We start from the raw sequence: 17,743 nt of genomic DNA, 5'->3' as shown, positions 1-17,743 counted from the left end.
CCCCTTCTGTTTTGTCACTTGTGTCACTTCCATTGCATTTCAGAAAATGATTACACTAACAGAAGTGATGGAGAGCTGTGTGAAATGACAGAGAAGCTGGTCACCTCACGATTTATTTATTTGTCACTCTGCCGAGCAGGGATGAGTTTTCCGCTTTTTGGTGGAATTCCGCTTTTTTCAGTCAAAATGGACCTTTTTTATATTGTTGCAAATCCGTTGAGAAAATTGTAGGGGGGTAGGGTCTGCGTTGTGCTGTTTTGTCATTGCCACGAGGCAAGGGAGACCTCTAGTGGTCATATTTTTCCATAGCAACGCAGTTTTCTATTCCTTTTTGTAAAGCGTCCTTGGGTTTCTTGAAAGGCGCTATATAAATTTTTTATTATTATTACAAAAGGCCTATGTCAATGTTTCCTTTACATAGGTGTAGTTGATCTTTTATCAAATGAAAGTTTAAGTAATGTATGTACTTGAGAGTTCTACTTTTGTTTAAGTGTCAAATTAGTAAGCAAACAGGGTATGGTATTTCAACAACATTTGTAAAATTTTGATGATAAATGGTTTTTAGGGTAAAAAATCTCTAAAATCCATGAGCTCCCGGGGGCTTCGCCCCCTGGGCCCCCACCGGGGCTTCGCCCCCTGGGCCCCACTGGGGGCCTGCGGCCCCCAGACCCCCGGCTAATTTTTCAGATTTTTTCATCACAAGCCACTCTCATCCCTGTTGCCGAGTGAGGAAGAAGTTAGCTCTAGGAAGAAGAGGAAGAAGTGATCACCACTAATTACACTAAAATGCAAAGTAGCACATTCACTGGATATGAGCAATCACGTGCTCTGATTGGCTACTCGACGACTAGGATATCAGCTCAGATCACATGAGTGGAGAAAAACAAAATGGCGGAGCACATCAAGTCAGATATATTACTTGATCAAGTATTTAAAAGAAACCGAAATGGCTAAAAGAATATAGTTGTCCCCCCCCCCCCCCCCCCCCCCCACACACACACACACACCCACACACACCAATATCTCCTGTTCCACACTCCAGCCCAGTTGGTGGCGGTAATGCACCTTTTGGTTTGCCAACCACCAAAAAAAACCCTAAAGAAGAAGAAAATGCTGGACCGTGTTGCTGAACCAACAGAGGACGAAATAAAAACTCTACACGAAAACAATCTTATCTCATTATCTCAAGCCGCTTTATCCTTCTACAGGGTCGCAGGCAAGCTGGAGCCTATCCCAGCTGACTATGGGCGAAAGGCGGGGTACACCCTGGACAAGTCGCCAGGTCATCACAGGGCTGACACATAGACACAGACAACCATTCACATTCACACCTACGGTCAATTTAGAGTCACCAGTTAACCTAACCTGCATGTCTTTGGACTGTGGGGGAAACCGGAGCACCCGGAGGAAACCCACGCGGACACGGGGAGAACATGCAAACTCCACACAGAAAGGCCCTCGCCGGCCCCGGGGCTCGAACCCAGGACCTTCTTGCTGTGAGGCGAGAGCGCTAACCACTACACCACCGTGCCGCCCATGAAAACAATCTCCAAAAATAAAAAAAAAGCAACAAAATATGGAATAAAAGTACTTGATTGGTAAAAACATTATTTTTCAAGAATTATCATGGCGGCGCAGTGATGTAGTGGTTAGTACTGTCACCTCACAGCAAGAAGATCCGGGTTCGAGGGCCTTTCTGTGCGGAGTTTGCATGTTCTCCCCGTGGGTTTCCTCCGGGTGCTCCGGTTTCCCCCACAGTCCAAAGACATGCAAGTTAGGTTAACTGGTGACTCTAAATTGACCGTAGGTGTGAATGTGAGTGTGAATGGTTGTCTGTGTCTATGTGTCAGCCCTGTGATGACCTGGTGACTTGTCCAGGGTGTACCCCGCCTTTCGCCCGTAGTCAGCTGGGATAGGCTCCAGCTTGCCTGCGACCCTGTAGAACAGGATAAAGCGGCTACAGATAATGAGATGAGAAGAATTATCATTATCGCATTTTTCACAAATTGCTCCTGTCATTTCGCCGGTTTGTTTACATTCTAAGCGGAAATGATTCTGTTGGATGTTTTGGATAAAGCTTTTATTTATCAGATTTGCAAAAAATAAAAATGCGGTTTCTCTAAATCCAGCGAATGTGGATAGAATAAAACAGTTAGTCCACTCAATCTCGCCGTACACGGCTTATAGTTAACTCTGTGCTATGCGCCTCGTCGGCTATCAGCTCATGTAGGACTCTATTTCATGGAATAACTTAAGGAGAACTGAAGTCATTTTTAAACTTGCTTTATTTCTTAATTAACGTGTTATTCAATTACGTTTTCGGTTTTAGTAACCTTATATCGTGACTCGTACTGGCAACTAATTGCAATTAAATATTATACTTATTGGCCTATCCGGTTTTTAGCCATGTTGAATTTAGTTCATTTGGTCCATGGCAGGCGTCGCTTATCCGCACGATCTTCACGAGGCTTGTGCGAGACTTCGAAACGTGAAGTGTCAGCCAGGTGTCAGTGCCGCCATTTTGAAAACTGTTTTCCAAACGAAGTATTGCACAAAAATGAGTTTAAATGACGATTACTGCCTAGTTTTTTCAAACTTTCCTAATTGCTATCAAAACAAAACTTCCAGCATGATTACATCAGCATTCGAAAGAGGACGCGCGCATCTTTTTTTGGAGTCACGCTGAAAGAAATCAAATTAAAAGTCTCAAATTTGATTTAATAAGAGGCAGCGGCAAAGAAGAAAGCATTCAGGCTTGATTTAAAAGAACTGAAAGCTGCAGGTACTTTGTATTGATTAATGTGGGAAATGCGCTCAGTATAATATGGATTTATCACAAAAACACATGCACGTGTTTATTATGAAACCCACCAGCTGACTGATCTGACACGTTTTAACTGTGCGACAGCAATGACGTAAATACAAGCGTGACGGACTAGTGTCTGAAAGTGTTTTTTCATTTTACCATTGAGCTCACTGTATAGTCCTCTATATAGTAATTCCCTATATAGGGAGTAGTGAACGGGTGAGCGATTTCGGACACAGGGAACGTTGGCAGGTGTTGGTCACTTTGATTTCCGCTGTACGTTTTACTTCCGTCCTACGATGTCTCGCACAGGTCTCAACGAATCTCGTTTACGGCCGTTGCTTTGATATATGGACTGATATATTACAGAGCATATTTCAAACACTCATAACTTGCTGTAGCAGTGACAGAATAGCGATCAAAAATGCATTCCGATATTTAATAAAATGAGAAATAGAATTTTGATGATAAAAAATTTGCCTTCAATTCCTCTTTAAATATTTTCAATTGCAGTGTGAAGCAAGTGGTGATGAAGAATGAGTGTGACAAGGCTCTGTGTTTTTTCCTATGTGCTGCTGTTTGACATTCTCCTGACCTATGAAGTAATATTTGGATGACAATGACGAGACTTGGAATAGAACTCCAATGCGACTTTTTTTTTTTGTTACCTCTGGTTCCGTACAGGCACATAACTGTGTCCTATGTATCACTCCGCCTATCATGCATTACTCTAGTGCTGTTAAACGTATCACAGCAGCCTACGCTGCATGATATAACAGTCAAGCATGTGCAGCCAAAAGGACAATGGATAGCAAGGATAAACCCCCATCTTGCCCACTAACTACAACACTTGCATAACTGCACTGGAATTGGACTCAATGACAGACAACGTCATCTGGTCAGGCTGGTAGAATGGCAAAAACGGTATGACACATTTCCTAAAAATAGACCGAGCCAGTGCTTGTTCTCTTTGCACTACTATGCATGCAGAAAAAACCCACTGGCTCATGAGAGAGTGAAGCTGGGCCCAGATCTTGTGCCTGAACCCAAGCAAAATGAACATGAACAACCAGTTAGTGTGCAAAAATCTGCTCCTGACCAAATGAATATACTCAGGTTGTCAGTGCCATACCTGTTTACCAACATGTTTATACAGGTACTGGCATTATTCTACAAAAGAAGACCAGAACAGAACAATCTGAAAACTTGTTTAGAGAGCTGGGTTGGATCCCTTTACCTGATCGTTGGACTTTCCATTGATATTCAAATGCTTGAAAGGACTTTTCCCATCATACCTCAGGAACATTTACCCGCAGTTCTGAAGTGCATAACTGCAACATGAGAAACAAATCTCACATTCGCATGGTTGAAATATCATCCAAGTCTGGTTATAGAAGAAAAAAAAACTTTGTCACATGCACACTTCAAGCACAGTGAGATTCAGCCTCTGCATTTAACCCATCTGAAGCAGTGGGCAGCCATACTGCAGCACCCGGGGAGCAGTTAGAGGTTAGGTACCTTGCTCAAGGGCACTTCAGTTCAAGGCCGCCCCATGTTAACCTAACTGCATGTCTTTGAACTGTGGGGGAAACCCACACATGCCCCTTTTCCACCAAAGCAGTTCCAGGGCTGGTTCGGGGCCAGTGCTTAGTTTGGAACTGGGTTTTCTGTTTTCACTGACAAAGAACTGACTCTGGGGCCAGAAAAACCGGTTCCAGGCTAGCACCAACTCTCTGCTGGGCCAGAGGAAAGAACTGCTTATGTCAGCGGGGGGGAGGGGAGTTGTTAAGACCAACAACAATAACAAGATCGCCATTTTTAAGCGACGAGAAGCAGCAGCTGTACAAATGCAAAGCCATCCATTATTATTATTGTTGTTGTTGCTGCTGCTTCTTCCATGTTGTTTTTGGTTCGATGTTCGCGCCAAGGTTTATGCAAATGTAGCGACGTAACTGGCGTATACAGCGACATAATGACGTGGCTTCCCTTAGCACCGCGAGCTATGGAAAAGCAAACTGGTTCTCAGCTGGCTCGCAAGTTGAACGAGTTGTGAACCAGCACTGGCCCCGAACCAGCCCTGGAACTGATTTGGTGAAAAAGGGGTAACAGACAACATGCAAACTCAACACAGAAAGGCCTCCACCAGCTGCTGGGCTCAAACCCAGAACCTTCTTGCTGTGAGGTGACAGTGCTAACCACTACACCACCGTGCCACCCTAGATCCTGCAAATATTCTGCTACTAAATTATTCAACAGTCTGGACTCAAACTCTAATCGTTTTGTTAATCATTTTGCTTAAACTTTTGGTTATATATATATATATATATATATATATATATATATATATATATATATATATATATATATATATATATATATGGGGTAAGTCAAAAAGCTCTAAGACAAATTGAATAAAATCTTTATTTATGAAAATAACAAAGCTACTGTATTTCTCTACACACACCCCATTTAGGTCTAAACACTTATACAAGCGATGTTTCTATCAGAGAATTCCTTCTTTGTAGAATTCTGGGGGACGTCTTTCACACCTTTTGAAATTATAACATCTGTCTTAGAACTTTTTAACTTACTCTCGTATAACTAAAAATGTTCTAGATTAACTCTAAATTGTCCAATGTACTCAAACCTCTGTTATTATAATTTTCACACCATTTCTTAAAGTGGGCGGCATGGTGGTGTAGTGGTTAGTGCTGTCGCCTCACAGCAAGAAGGTTCTGGGTTTGAGCCCAGTGGCCGACGAGGGCCTTTCTTTGTGGAGTTTGCATGTTCTCCCCGTGTCCGTGTGGGTTTCCTCTGGGTGCTCCGGTTTCCCCCACAGTCTAAAGACATGCAGGTTAGGTTAACCAGTGACTCTAAATTGACCGTAGGTGTGAATGTCAGTGTGAATGGCTGTCTGTGTCTGTGTCAGCCCTGTGATGACCTGGCGACTTGTCCAGGGTGTACCCCGCCTCTTGCCCATAGTCAGCTGGGATAAGCTCCAGCTTGTCTGTAACCCTACACAGGATAAGCGGCTACAGATAATGGATGCATGGAGATATTTCATATATAAGTCCAAGAAAGTACTATACTGAAAGATACCTGAAAGATCTTTATAATGAAGACAATAAGTTTTTTTTTTTTTCTTTTCTACAACAGAATTAGACACAACTTCAATTATAAATGATAAAAACAAGTCAAGTCAAGTTTATTTGTATAGCGCTTTTAACAATAAACACTGTCGCAAAGCGGCTTTACAGAATTTTAACGACTTAAAACATGAGCTAATTTTATCCCTAATCTATCCCCAATGAGCAAGCCTGTGGCGACGGTGGCAAGGAAAAACTCCCTCAGACGACATGAGGAAGAAACCTCGAGAGGAACGAGACTGAAAAGGGAACCCATCCTCATTTGGGCAACAACAGACAGCCTGACTATAATATTAACAGTTTTAACATGAGGACAGTTTCGTTGATGTTATAGCTCTTCATTGATGGAAACTTGAGTGCAAAACTGTTCATGATAACTGCAGTCCTAAAGTTAGCAAGACAACTGTAGTCCTCAGCCATAAAAGCATTACTGTAAGAGTCCAGAGCATCCTCCAGGTATAACCCTCAACTATCCTCATGGGGCCGTCCTTCACAGGAGCAATGCGATAAAACTCCGAGCAGACACAGGGCACCAGGTTGAACCAAGCAGGCCCGAGGGGCAGAAGAGGCCAGCACCTCAATCCCAGGACCAACATGTAACTCATAGGGACAGATTGGGGGGGGGGGAAGAGAGAGAGAAAGAAAACATGTTAGGTATGCCCTAAAAATGACAAGTATTAAGTCTGTGTGGTAGGCTCACAGAGACGAGAGTCTTGACATCAGGCATAACACAAAACAATGGCATGTTAATATGGTAAAAAATATATCATGACCTGCTCTGGCTGGATGCTTGATTGGGTGATGGGAGCACACTCCTCAGCAATGATGAGATGCAGATGGGACCCTTAGGGCTGGCCAAGACAATTCAGTTACATTTCACTGGGTCTGGGACATGCGACAGAAGTCTGACGGCTGATTCCCTGCAGGCTACGATAGCCAGTCGAGGTCTCCACCCTCTCCACCAAAAGATTTCCTGTTGACTCCATAGAGTCAAGTAGACAAACCTTGTCTTTCAGCCTTGGTGAGGAGAAACGATAAGAAAAAGACCACAAGTCTCTTCATTTCTGTCGTGATGTCTCAGTCTGTTTATGAAATCAGCTTGAGAGTGGTGTCTGCACCTTGCGCTTAGGTCTGTGTACTTACTGGTGGATGTTTCATCTGGTGCATGAAATCCAGGACAGTAAATGTGATGAAAGAACAGACTCCGACCACAAAGGGTTGTGGTAAAAAGATGTATTGGACTGAGAAGTAAGAGCCAAAAAAGTGGAAGAACCTTACATAACAAAAACAAACAAAGGGAACGTTTTGGGCCCTTGAACGTTTCAGCCCGTCCTTAGTGTTTCCTATTTTCCAAATGTTTCAGGCTTATCCCGTCCTCAGTATTTTCTGTTTTTCAAGTACTTACACCATTTCCAAAAAAAAGCTGGGACATTTTCCAAAATGCAATAAAAAAAATCTATGATTTGTTTATTAACGTGAACCTTTATTTGAATGACAAAATACAAAGAAAATATTTTTAATAGTTTTACTGACCAACTTAATTGTATTTTGTAAATATCAACCAAGTTAGATTTTGATGCCTGCAACACACTCCAAAAAAAGTTGGGACAGAGGCAAAATAAGACTGAAAAGGTCATAGGATATTCAAGGAAAATCGTTTTGGAAGATTCCACAATAAGCAGGTTAATTGGTAACATGATTGGGTATAAAAGGAGCATGCAACAAAGGCTCAGTCTTTACAAGCAAGGATGAGTCATGGCTCCTGCCTTTGTGCCAAAATTTGTGAGAGTATTGTCCGTCAATTCAAAAACAACATTTTTCAATACAAGGTTTTAGGTCTTTCAAAATCTATAGTCCATAATATTGTGAAAAAATTCAGGGAATTCGGAGACATCTCGGCGCGTAAAGGGCAAAGTCAGAAATCGCTGTTGAATGAACATGATCTTGAAGCCCTCAGGTGGCACTACCTGAGAAACTGTCATGCTAATGTGACAAATATAGCCACATGGGCTCAGGAGTACTTCGAAAAACCACTGTCACTTAACAGAGCCTGCCACTGCATTCAGAAATGCAACCTGAAACTGTATTACACATCGAGGAAGCCATTCATCAATTCTATGCAGAAATGGTGTTGATTTCTCTGGGCCTGAACTCATCTCACTGGCAAGTGGCCTAGTGGTTAGCGTGTCCGCCTCTTGATCACACTGTAAAAAAAAATCTGTTGTTTTTACGGAAAAATACTGGCAGCTGTGGTTGGCAAAATAATCCTGTTAAAAATACAGTGAAATGTAAACAACATTACAGAATAACTTGTACATTTCACTGGGATTCCATGGACAATTAATGATAACTAAATGTAAATTTTACAGGTATTCAATGTACAATAATCAATACATAACTGTTAATTTGTGTTAAGACCTAAAGTTTCGCTGAAAGCATCTAGGAATGAATTGCGAGTGTTCTCGATTATTGGTTTTTGTGGCTCCAAAATGATGGTTACAAGCAATGATCTACTAGACAGATATTTTATTTGATTTAGAGTTTTACGAAATGTGCCGGAGAGCCTCTACTGACATTTTTTTTAAATTTTTTTTAACAGGTCAATGATGTAATTTTAACTATCACATGCTGTTTTAGTATTACAGTTTGTCTGTGTTTAAACTACAACAATTTGTAAATTCTACAAAAAAATATGATCAATTCAACATATTCTTACTGTTAAATTAACAGTAGAGTTTTACAGTATATTGATGTAAATTACACACTGCTTCATTGTTTTTGTATTTACAGTTTTTTATGTCATGATTTTACATAAATTCACTGTTAATTCTGCGGACATTTTTTACAGTGCAGGTCATACCAAAGGCCATCATAAAAATGGTGCCATCTGGCAAGGCATGTTGCAATACAGATGCAAGTGGGGTGTCAAACTCTCACGGTTACCAGAGGACTAGCCCCCCACTATAACCCTATCTATGTAATATAGATGAGAGGCTGAGGTCTACGAAACAGATATCGGCGCTGCCAAATGCGCCACTGAATGGTGTGGGAAGGACTTTGATTTTTTTTTAACTCATCTCAGATGTACCGAAAGACAAATGTTCTGTGGTCAGAGGAGTCCACATTCAGCTTGTTTTCAGGAAAACCAGACATCGAGTTCTCAGTGCCAAAAGTGAACACGACCATCCAGTTTGTTATCAGAGAAAGGTGCAAAAGCCAGGCTCTATGAGTGTTTGTCTCTATTGCCGCTTTTCCACTACAAACGCGGCTGAGCCGTGCCGTGCTGAGTCGAGCTGAGTCGGGCTGAGCGGGGCTGTTGGAGTTGCATTTTGACTACAACCGCGCTGAACCGTGCTGGCTGGAAGTGGGTGGACACATTGGGTGGAGTTAGCGAAAGTGGGTGGACGTCACGTGATGTCGTTAAGCAGCGCAAACAGTGACATCAGTGACAGTGGCGGAACAAGTCAGAGCCGGGCCGGGGGCGGGGCAAATGACCGGGCCCTTTATTAAAGCTTATCATAACATCATTTTAGGCTACAAAATGTCCGCAACTGCGGTGTTTACCAATTTCAACACTACCGGGTGCAACTATGTTATTTAGTACATCAAGTCCTTCAAACGAACATGTAACTCAGAAACAAAAAACATTAGGATACTGTACATGGCTCATAATAAAACATCAATAGCCTATACTGCGCACATTATTTGAAGGGCATACGAATGAGCGCTCAGAGGTTGCAACGGTGACAGGAAGAGTCAGAAATAAAAGGAGGGCGGTGCAAACCTCACTGAATGCACTGTGTTTACCAATTTCAACACTACGGGGTGCAACTATGTTATTTTGTACATTAAGTCCTTCAAACGAACATGTAACTCAGAAACAAAAAAACATTAGGTGACATACTGTACATGGCTCATAATAAAACATCAATAGCCTACTGCGCGCATTATTTGAAGGGCATACGACGAGCCTTGCGCTCCGCGAACTCGTCCACGATGCTCTGTACGTCACTGATTCAGTGAGCTTTTAAGCGGTAGTCTCACGACCCGAATAGTAAACAATAAACATGGAGGACATGGAGTCGTTAGTGTTGCTGGTCTTGGTGCTGTGGCTTGTTGTCACCGACAACGCGGACAGATACTGGCAAGAGCGTATAGATAAGGCGAGGCGCATAAGGCTTCAGAAATTCTCGTAATTCGTAATTATTATTCTTCCAGGTTTGCGGTGTTTACAGATCCCAGCGCGCTCGTGGGGCGTGTGTGGGCATGTGAGGACACTCCTCCTCACCAATCAGTGCACAGGGGAGTGTCTGCTCACGCCCCCAGCCTCACTCGGCACGGCTTGGCTCGCTTCAGCCCCACTCCAAAACGGTGCGAGTTTTAGGGGCTAAGCAAGGCTGAAGCGAGCTGAGTCGTGCTGGTTTTTGGTAGTCGAAACGCGAGCCGTGTCGGGCTGAAGTGAGCTGAAGCGAGCTGAAGTGAGCTGAAAAAGGGTAGTGGAAAAGGGCCATATGTGTCAGCACTGCGATGACCTGGCGACTTGTCCAGGGTGTACCCCGCCTCTTGCCCATAGTCCGCTGAGATAAGCTCCAGCTTGTCTGTGACCCTACACAGGATAAGCAGCTACAGATAATGGATGGATGGAGATATTTCATATATAAGTCCAAGAAAGTACGATACTAATGCACAGGATCATCCATCCATGTTTGCTTTGATTAAAATACCAAGTGCAATGAATATGAATAAATGAATGAATGAACCCTTTATTGTCACTTAGTCACAAGTACCAGTGAAATTAGCCATCAACCCGTCCGTACATATACACACACATACAATTGACACAGGGGGAATAGACAGGACAGGAAGACAGGGATGAAAAATAAAGAGTAACATGAGGGGAGGGGAGGAGAAAAAAGCAACCCCCACACTATGCTCCTGTGGGGAGTACAGTGTAGGAACATCAAAAAAACACCTCAGCACATAAGCACAAATATAACACAGTACACTTTACACATGACTCGGGACTCGAGGGGGAAGGGGGTGAGGGAGGGGGCGATCCTGGGAGGGGGGTCGGGGGAGGGGCAGAGGTATAGGTAACCCAGCGCAAACAAGCAGTCCGGTCCTGCAGCCGAAGATGGCGCTTACCCACTTGTCACACTGGGGTTAAAATCAGCAACCGTGGGAAGTGGGGGAAGGAATACGAGAGAGTCTAACAGCAGTGATCTTCAGGGGGGGAGTTGTTGTCCCAGCAACAGCCTTGGCCAAGGCCAGTGCTGTCTGAGGGAGCCGAAAGCAGATAAGATTGGGATTGTTTGGTCTTGGGGCGAGTAGACGCATTCCTTTACATGACTACTCTGTTTGTCCATTCTGGTCTCCGAATTGATCCATTTTCCTTTGCAAAGCTCAAAAGCTTCTCCATGATGTTATCCATGTTGTGGTTATGTAGAAATGTGTGAATTAATATTCTAATAAGCTTATATAGTGCTGTGCAAATTGTCTTAGGCACCTTATTTTTTTGATAAAAACTTTGTTATAGATTTCTATTTTATGACTTCTACATTATCGAGTCAGTACAAAAACATTTTAGAGTTCCAAACGTTCATTCATTTTCCAGCACAAAATTAAATGTTACAGAAAAAAAAGAAAAAAAAAGAGTTTGTAATATATCTGAGCAGCATATTCCATAAGAGCCCAGTTTTCAGATTAAAAAAGAAAACATAATGAAGGCTACTGGGCTTTGGTGCAAAATGAAGAAGCGAGTGTGACAGTCAAAGTGTCCAGAAGAACCGTGGCTGGTTCTGTAAGATGCTCAGTAAAACCTACAGCTCATTTCCACATAAAACTGCACTCATTGGACCTCAGACTACTTTTTTTTTTAAGCAAAGGGTCGTCTCACACCAAATATCTACCTTGTTTCATTTATTATAGCTTAGTGCTTACTGTTTATCGTATTTATTAACGTTGAAACACTTAATTTCATTGTTTTTTAAGCCATTTTTGGTCGACAGCATTTCTTTACATGTACCTAAGACTTTTGCACAGAATTGTACAGTATATAAACTCACAGAAATCATGGAAAAGAGCAGGAGGCCTTGACAATACAGTATAGTGTGCAGTGGAGCATCTGTGATACTACCTTCCTAGGACACCCTTCGACATTATTACCACATTATTCATAAACCACATGCTTGAAAAACTTGATGGACCTATAGGGAATAAAATTGTCCAAAATGTAATGAGAAATCATCATGAAGCAAAGAAGAACCTCTGCCAAAGAGGTTAAAGTTGTGATGCAATGAAATCTTTATTGAATGTACGGGATATACAGTACTGCTGTAACATAATACTGATTCAAAAGAAAAAAACAAAATTGCGATGTGCTCCAAAGTACATTTTTTTTTTGTCCTTAGAAATTGTGTGACAGTTTAGCATAGGCAAAAAAAAAATTACAGAGTGAAAAAAGACGTGATATAGTATCATGTGGGGAAAAAATGCAACCTTACATTAAAGAGTATTCAGAGACAACAGATCTGTCTCTACTTCTATCCTGCATTGACTCTTGACTCTAAAAACTACCAGCTTCATGTGAAGTGTCCTTACTTTCTATGATCACATAGCCATTTTTATTGAATTCTAGGGAATTCCAGTTAAGAACGTTGCCTGGCTGAACCTGGCTACCATATGAATAATACGCAATCTGATCAGGAGACAGAACAAAGTCCCACATGTGCACATCAGTCAGCATCCCTACAAATGACTGTTCAGTGTCAAACCCTCCACCGTAATTATCTTGCTCTTGACCCAAAATGATTTTTGGAGGTCCAGTCAAAGCGCTTCCTGCCTTCAGTCCTTTTCGTGAACTCGGGTTTCTATTGACCCACATCTGCGCGAGTCCTGTTTCACTGTCCCAGGTAACACACACTGAATTCCAGACATTGAATTCATCCTGCAAACCATGAAAGACAACAACTTTTCCTAATATGTTTAATTGATACGCTCTTCGTTTTGCCTTGAAAATTAGAAAGCCATTAGCTATTGATGGCAGAGAAAGTGAGAAAAGGCTCTGAGTTCTGGAAATGTCCGAGAAGGCACGCAGACACACAGTCACAGCGGTGAAGTTCTTCTCCTCCTCAGGACTGAGAGCCACATAATCAGTATTGGACGCTTCAGGAAATGTGAATATTTTACCTGAAAGATCTTTATAATGAAGACAATAAGTTTTTTTTCTTTTCTACAACAGAATTAGACAGAACTTCAATTATAAATGATAAAAACAAGTAGACAAACCTTGTCTTTCAGCCTTGGTGAGGAGAAATAATAAGAAAAAGACCACAAGTCTCTTCATTTCTGTCGTGATGTCTCAGTGTGTTTATGAAATCAGCTTGAGAGTGGTGTCTGCACCTTGCGCTTAGGTCTGTGTACTTACTGGTGGATGTTTCATCTGGTGCATGAAATCCAGGACAGTAAATGTAATGAAAGAACAGACTCCGACCTTAAAGGGTTGTGCTAAAAAGATGTATTGGACTGAGAAGTAAGAGCCAAAAAAGTGGAAGAACCTTACATAACAAAAACAAACAAAGGGAAAGTTTTGGGCTCAGCCCGTCCTTAGTGTTTACTATTTTCCAAATGTTTCAGGCTTATCCCATCCTCAGTATTTTCTGTTTTTCAAGTACTTACACCATTTCCACAAAAAAGTTGGGACATTTTCCAAAATGCAATAAAAAAAATCTATGATTTGTTTATTCACGTTAACCTTTATTTGAATGACAAAATACAAAGAAAAGATTTTTAATAGTTTTACTGACCAACTTAATTGTATTTTGTAAATATCAACCAAGTTAGATTTTGATGCCTGCAACACACTCCAAAAAAAGTTGGGACAGAGGCAAAATAAGACTGAAAAGTTCATAGGATATTCAAGGAAAATCGTTTTGGAAGATTCCACAATAAGCAGGTTAATTGGTAACATGATTGGGTATAAAAGGAGCATGCAACAAAGGCTCAGTCTTTACAAGCAAGGATGAGTCATGGCTCCTGCCTTTGTGCCAAAATTTGTGAGAGTATTGTCCGTCAATTCAAAAACAACATTTTTCAATACAAGGTTTTAGGTCTTTCAAAATCTATAGTCCATAATATTGTGAAAAAATTCAGGGAATTCGGAGACATCTCGGCGCGTAAAGGGCAAAGTCAGAAATCGCTGTTGAATGAACATGACCTTCAAGCCCTCAGGTGGCACTACCTGAGAAACTGTCATGCTAATGTGACAAATATAGCCACATGGGCTCAGGAGTACTTCGAAAAACCACTGTCACTTAGAGCCTGCCACTGCATTCAGAAATGCAACCTGAAACTGTATTACACATCGAGGAAGCCATTCATCAATTCTATGCAGAAATGGTGTTGATTTCTCTGGGCCTGAACTCATCTCACTGGCAAGCGGCCTAGTGGTTAGCGTGTCCGCCTCTTGATCACACTGTAAAAAAAAAATCTGTTGTTTTTACGGAAAAATACTGGCAGCTGTGGTTGGCAAAATAATCCTGTTAAAAATACAGTGAAATGTAAACAACATTACAGAATAACTTGTACATTTCACTGGGATTCCATGTACAATTAATGATAACTAAATGTAAATTTTACAGGTATTCAATGTACAATAATCAATACATAACTGTTAATTTGTGTTAAGACCTAAAGTTTCGCTGAAAGCATCTAGGAATGAATTGCGAGTGTTCTCAATTATTGGTTTTTGTGGCTCCAAAATGCTGGTTACAAGCGATGATCTACTAGACAGATATTCTTGAGTATTCTGGAAAAACCTAGTAAGTCCGAAAAAACTAGTTTTGAGAACATGAAGAAAAACTAATCCCAACTGGGATTAAGCAACCTCATTTTAGAACAACTTGCTGTGTGATTATTTTTTCTTGTTTTAGTAAGGGTAATTTGTATAAAATATGTAATTTCAATATTTTGGCTTTATCCATATGGTAACATGACATACCAGGTTTTTCCAGAATAGAAGTGGAAAGGTTTGACGACAATTTATGAACAAAAACCTAGCAAGTCAAAGAACATTGATTTCTTTATTCAAAAGTAAACTCTCTAAATAACTTTAAAGCCATTTCAGCAGGAATACAGAATCAAAACATGAATTTATTAACAGCAGCTCCTTATTACAATACCATTCTATGTTTAGATACCTGAAAGGTGTAAATCAAAGTGTTCCTCATGGGTCATGGCAGTAAGTAAATCCCAGGTGTGAATACCCACACAATACCCACAGTCTATAAACAGAAGTCAAACATGAAGTCACAATGACGAAGGGCCCCATCACTGCCAGTTCTGATCAGTTAAAAAACCTCAGATGAGTGAAGACCTAAAGATTGTTTGATAAACATTTAACAGGGCTTTGTAGAGATTGATCTTATTCAGTAATCTGATTTATTGGAATTCTGCAACAAGATCATGACTGGCATCATTTACCGGCATTTCGGCCCAAAATTTCCTCTTTGGTGGGTCGAAGCATCCAGCCAATTTTACGAGCTTCTCCTTTTTTGCAGAAGAGATACCTCTGGGCTCCGTCATCACTTCTGGGAATGTGTGGATGTTGAAAAGTTGGTTTTAAGAATTCGACCTCAGTATAACTGTCATCAAATGACTGCTTGTAGAAAAGCAGTCGACTTCCTTTTCGAAATTGTACTTCTACAATTGAACCGAGAATGGGTAATACCACTTTTTTGGTTTGACGAGTTCTGTGACCATCCTGAAAAAGGTAGAAGTCATTCTGGTGCATGACAACAGGTTTTGTGTGCTTGCTGGTTTTATCACACAAATCGACGAAATCTTGAAATGTAGGTATTTCTGGAGCCTTCCTCATTTTTTTCCCAATTGTTCCATGGACATTATCAGCACGCATAAAGGTGTGACCTCGCTCCAAAAATTTAAGTGTGACTGTTCTAGGACCCCATTCCTGATTCACGCACATCACCAACGAGGTAAACAAGGCCCAATTTTTGTTTTGCCCTGTGCAGTTATCTGCCCAAAACACGATATGTTCTTTTGTTCTTTTGTGGTCATCTTAGGTAAGAGAATTACCCGCTGCATATCAGCATATGGCTTGTTTGACTTGCTAGGTTTTACCAACAAAATGTGAGAGTTTTATTCAAGGAAAACCTAGTGAGTTAACTTACTAGCTTTTGCTTGAATATAAGTCTTGCACTGATGGACTTGCTAGGTTTTACCAGAATAAAAATCATAGAAAGATCTCATCTCATCTCATTATCTCTAGCCGCTTTATCCTGTTCTACAGGGTTGCAGGCAAGCTGGAGCCTATCCCAGCTGACTATGGGCGAAAGGCGGGGTACACCCTGGACAAGTCGCCAGGTCATCACAGGGCTGACACATAGACACAGACAACCATTCACACTCACATCTACGGTCAATTTAGAGTCACCAGTTAACCTAACCTGCATGTCTTTGGACTGTGGGGGAAACCGGAGCACCCGGAGGAAACCCACGCGGACACGGGGAGAACATGCAAACTCCACACAGAAAGGCCCTCGCCGGCCACGGGGCTCGAACCCGGACCTTCTTGCTGTGAGGCAACAGCGCTAACCACTACACCACCGTGCCGCCCCTCATAGAAAGATAACCTGAAATTTAATGTTACATGTGTCATATAATGTGGAAAATCCTAGTAACTCCAAAAATGGTCTTAACTAAAATTTGACAAAAAATCGACTGACTAGGTTTTTCCAGAATACTCAAGTATTTTATTTGATTTAGAGTTTTACGAAATGTGCCGGAGAGCCTCTACTGACATTTTTTTTTAAAGAGGGCAATGATGTAATTTTAACTATCACATTCTGTTTTAGTATTACAGTTTGTCTGTATTTAAACTACAACAATTTGTAAATTCTGCAAAAAAAATATGATCAAGTCAACATATTCTTACTGTTAAATTAACAGTGGTATTTGGTTAGGAGTTTTACAGTATATTGATGTAAATTCCACACTGCTTCATTGTTTTTGTATTTACAGTTTTTTATGTCATGATTTTACATAAATTCACTGTTACTTCTACGGACATTTTTTACAGTGCAGGTCATAACAAAGGCCATCATAAAAATGGTGCCACCTGGCAAGGCATGTTGCAATACAGATGCAAGTGGGGTGTCAAACTCTCACGGTTACCAGAGGACTAGCCCCCCACTATAACCCTAGCTATGTAATATAGACAAGAGGCTGAGGGCTACGAAACAGAGATCGGCGCTGCCAAATGTGCCATTGAATGGTATGGGAAGGACTTTGATTTTTTTTAACTCATCTCAGATGTACCGAAAGACAGTAATAATGTTCTGTGGTCAGAGGAGTCCACATTCAGCTTGTTTTCAGGAAAACCAGACATCAGGTTCTCAGTGCCAAAGGTGAACATGACCATCCAGTTTGTTATCAGAGAAAAGTGCAAAAGCCAGCATCTGTGAGTGTTTGTCTCTATGTGTCAGCACTGCGATGACCTGGCGACTTGTCCAGGGTGTACCCCGCCTCTTGCCCATAGTCAGCTGGGATAGGCTCCAGCTTGTCTGTGACCCTACACAGGATAAGCAGCTACAGATAATGGATGGATGGAGATATTTCATATATAAGTTCAAGAAAGTACTATACTAATGCACAGGATCATCCATCCATGTTTGCTTTGATTAAAATACCAAGTGCAATGAATATGAATGAATGAATGAATGAATTAACCCTTTATTGTCACTTATAGTATCATGTGGGGAAAAAATGCAACCTT

The 17,743-nt window shown here is 41.3% G+C and overlaps 1 protein-coding gene across 1 annotated transcript; it reads right to left on the bottom strand.

The window, feature by feature from the left end:
• Positions 1–12,517: 12,517 nt before the first annotated feature.
• LOC132865804 (serum amyloid P-component-like) lies at positions 12,518–13,297 on the bottom strand. Its single transcript, XM_060898306.1, has 2 exons — positions 13,240–13,297; positions 12,518–13,149 (listed from the first exon to the last, which is right to left on the bottom strand). The coding sequence occupies exons 1-2, from the start codon at positions 13,295–13,297 to the stop codon at positions 12,518–12,520; spliced, it is 690 nt and encodes a 229-aa protein (XP_060754289.1).
• Between the last annotated feature and the right edge of the window lie 4,446 nt (positions 13,298–17,743).

The sequence above is a fragment of the Neoarius graeffei genome, chromosome 18 (genome assembly GCF_027579695.1).
Source record: "Neoarius graeffei isolate fNeoGra1 chromosome 18, fNeoGra1.pri, whole genome shotgun sequence".
Classification (NCBI taxonomy): domain Eukaryota; kingdom Metazoa; phylum Chordata; class Actinopteri; order Siluriformes; family Ariidae; genus Neoarius; species Neoarius graeffei.
Note: the sequence above shows the minus strand (reverse complement) of the source record. Positions and strands in the feature narration are given on the sequence as shown.

Bases quoted from the DNA above. Each gene is read 5' to 3' on its own strand.
- LOC132865804 (XM_060898306.1), bottom strand. From the start codon at position 13,297: ATGAAGAGACTTGTGGTCTTTTTCTTATTATTTCTCCTCACCAAGGCT. The intron at 13,150-13,239 runs GTTTGTCTACTT...TTCATTATAAAG, and splicing joins CACCAAGGCTGAAAGACAAG to ATCTTTCAGGTAAAATATTC.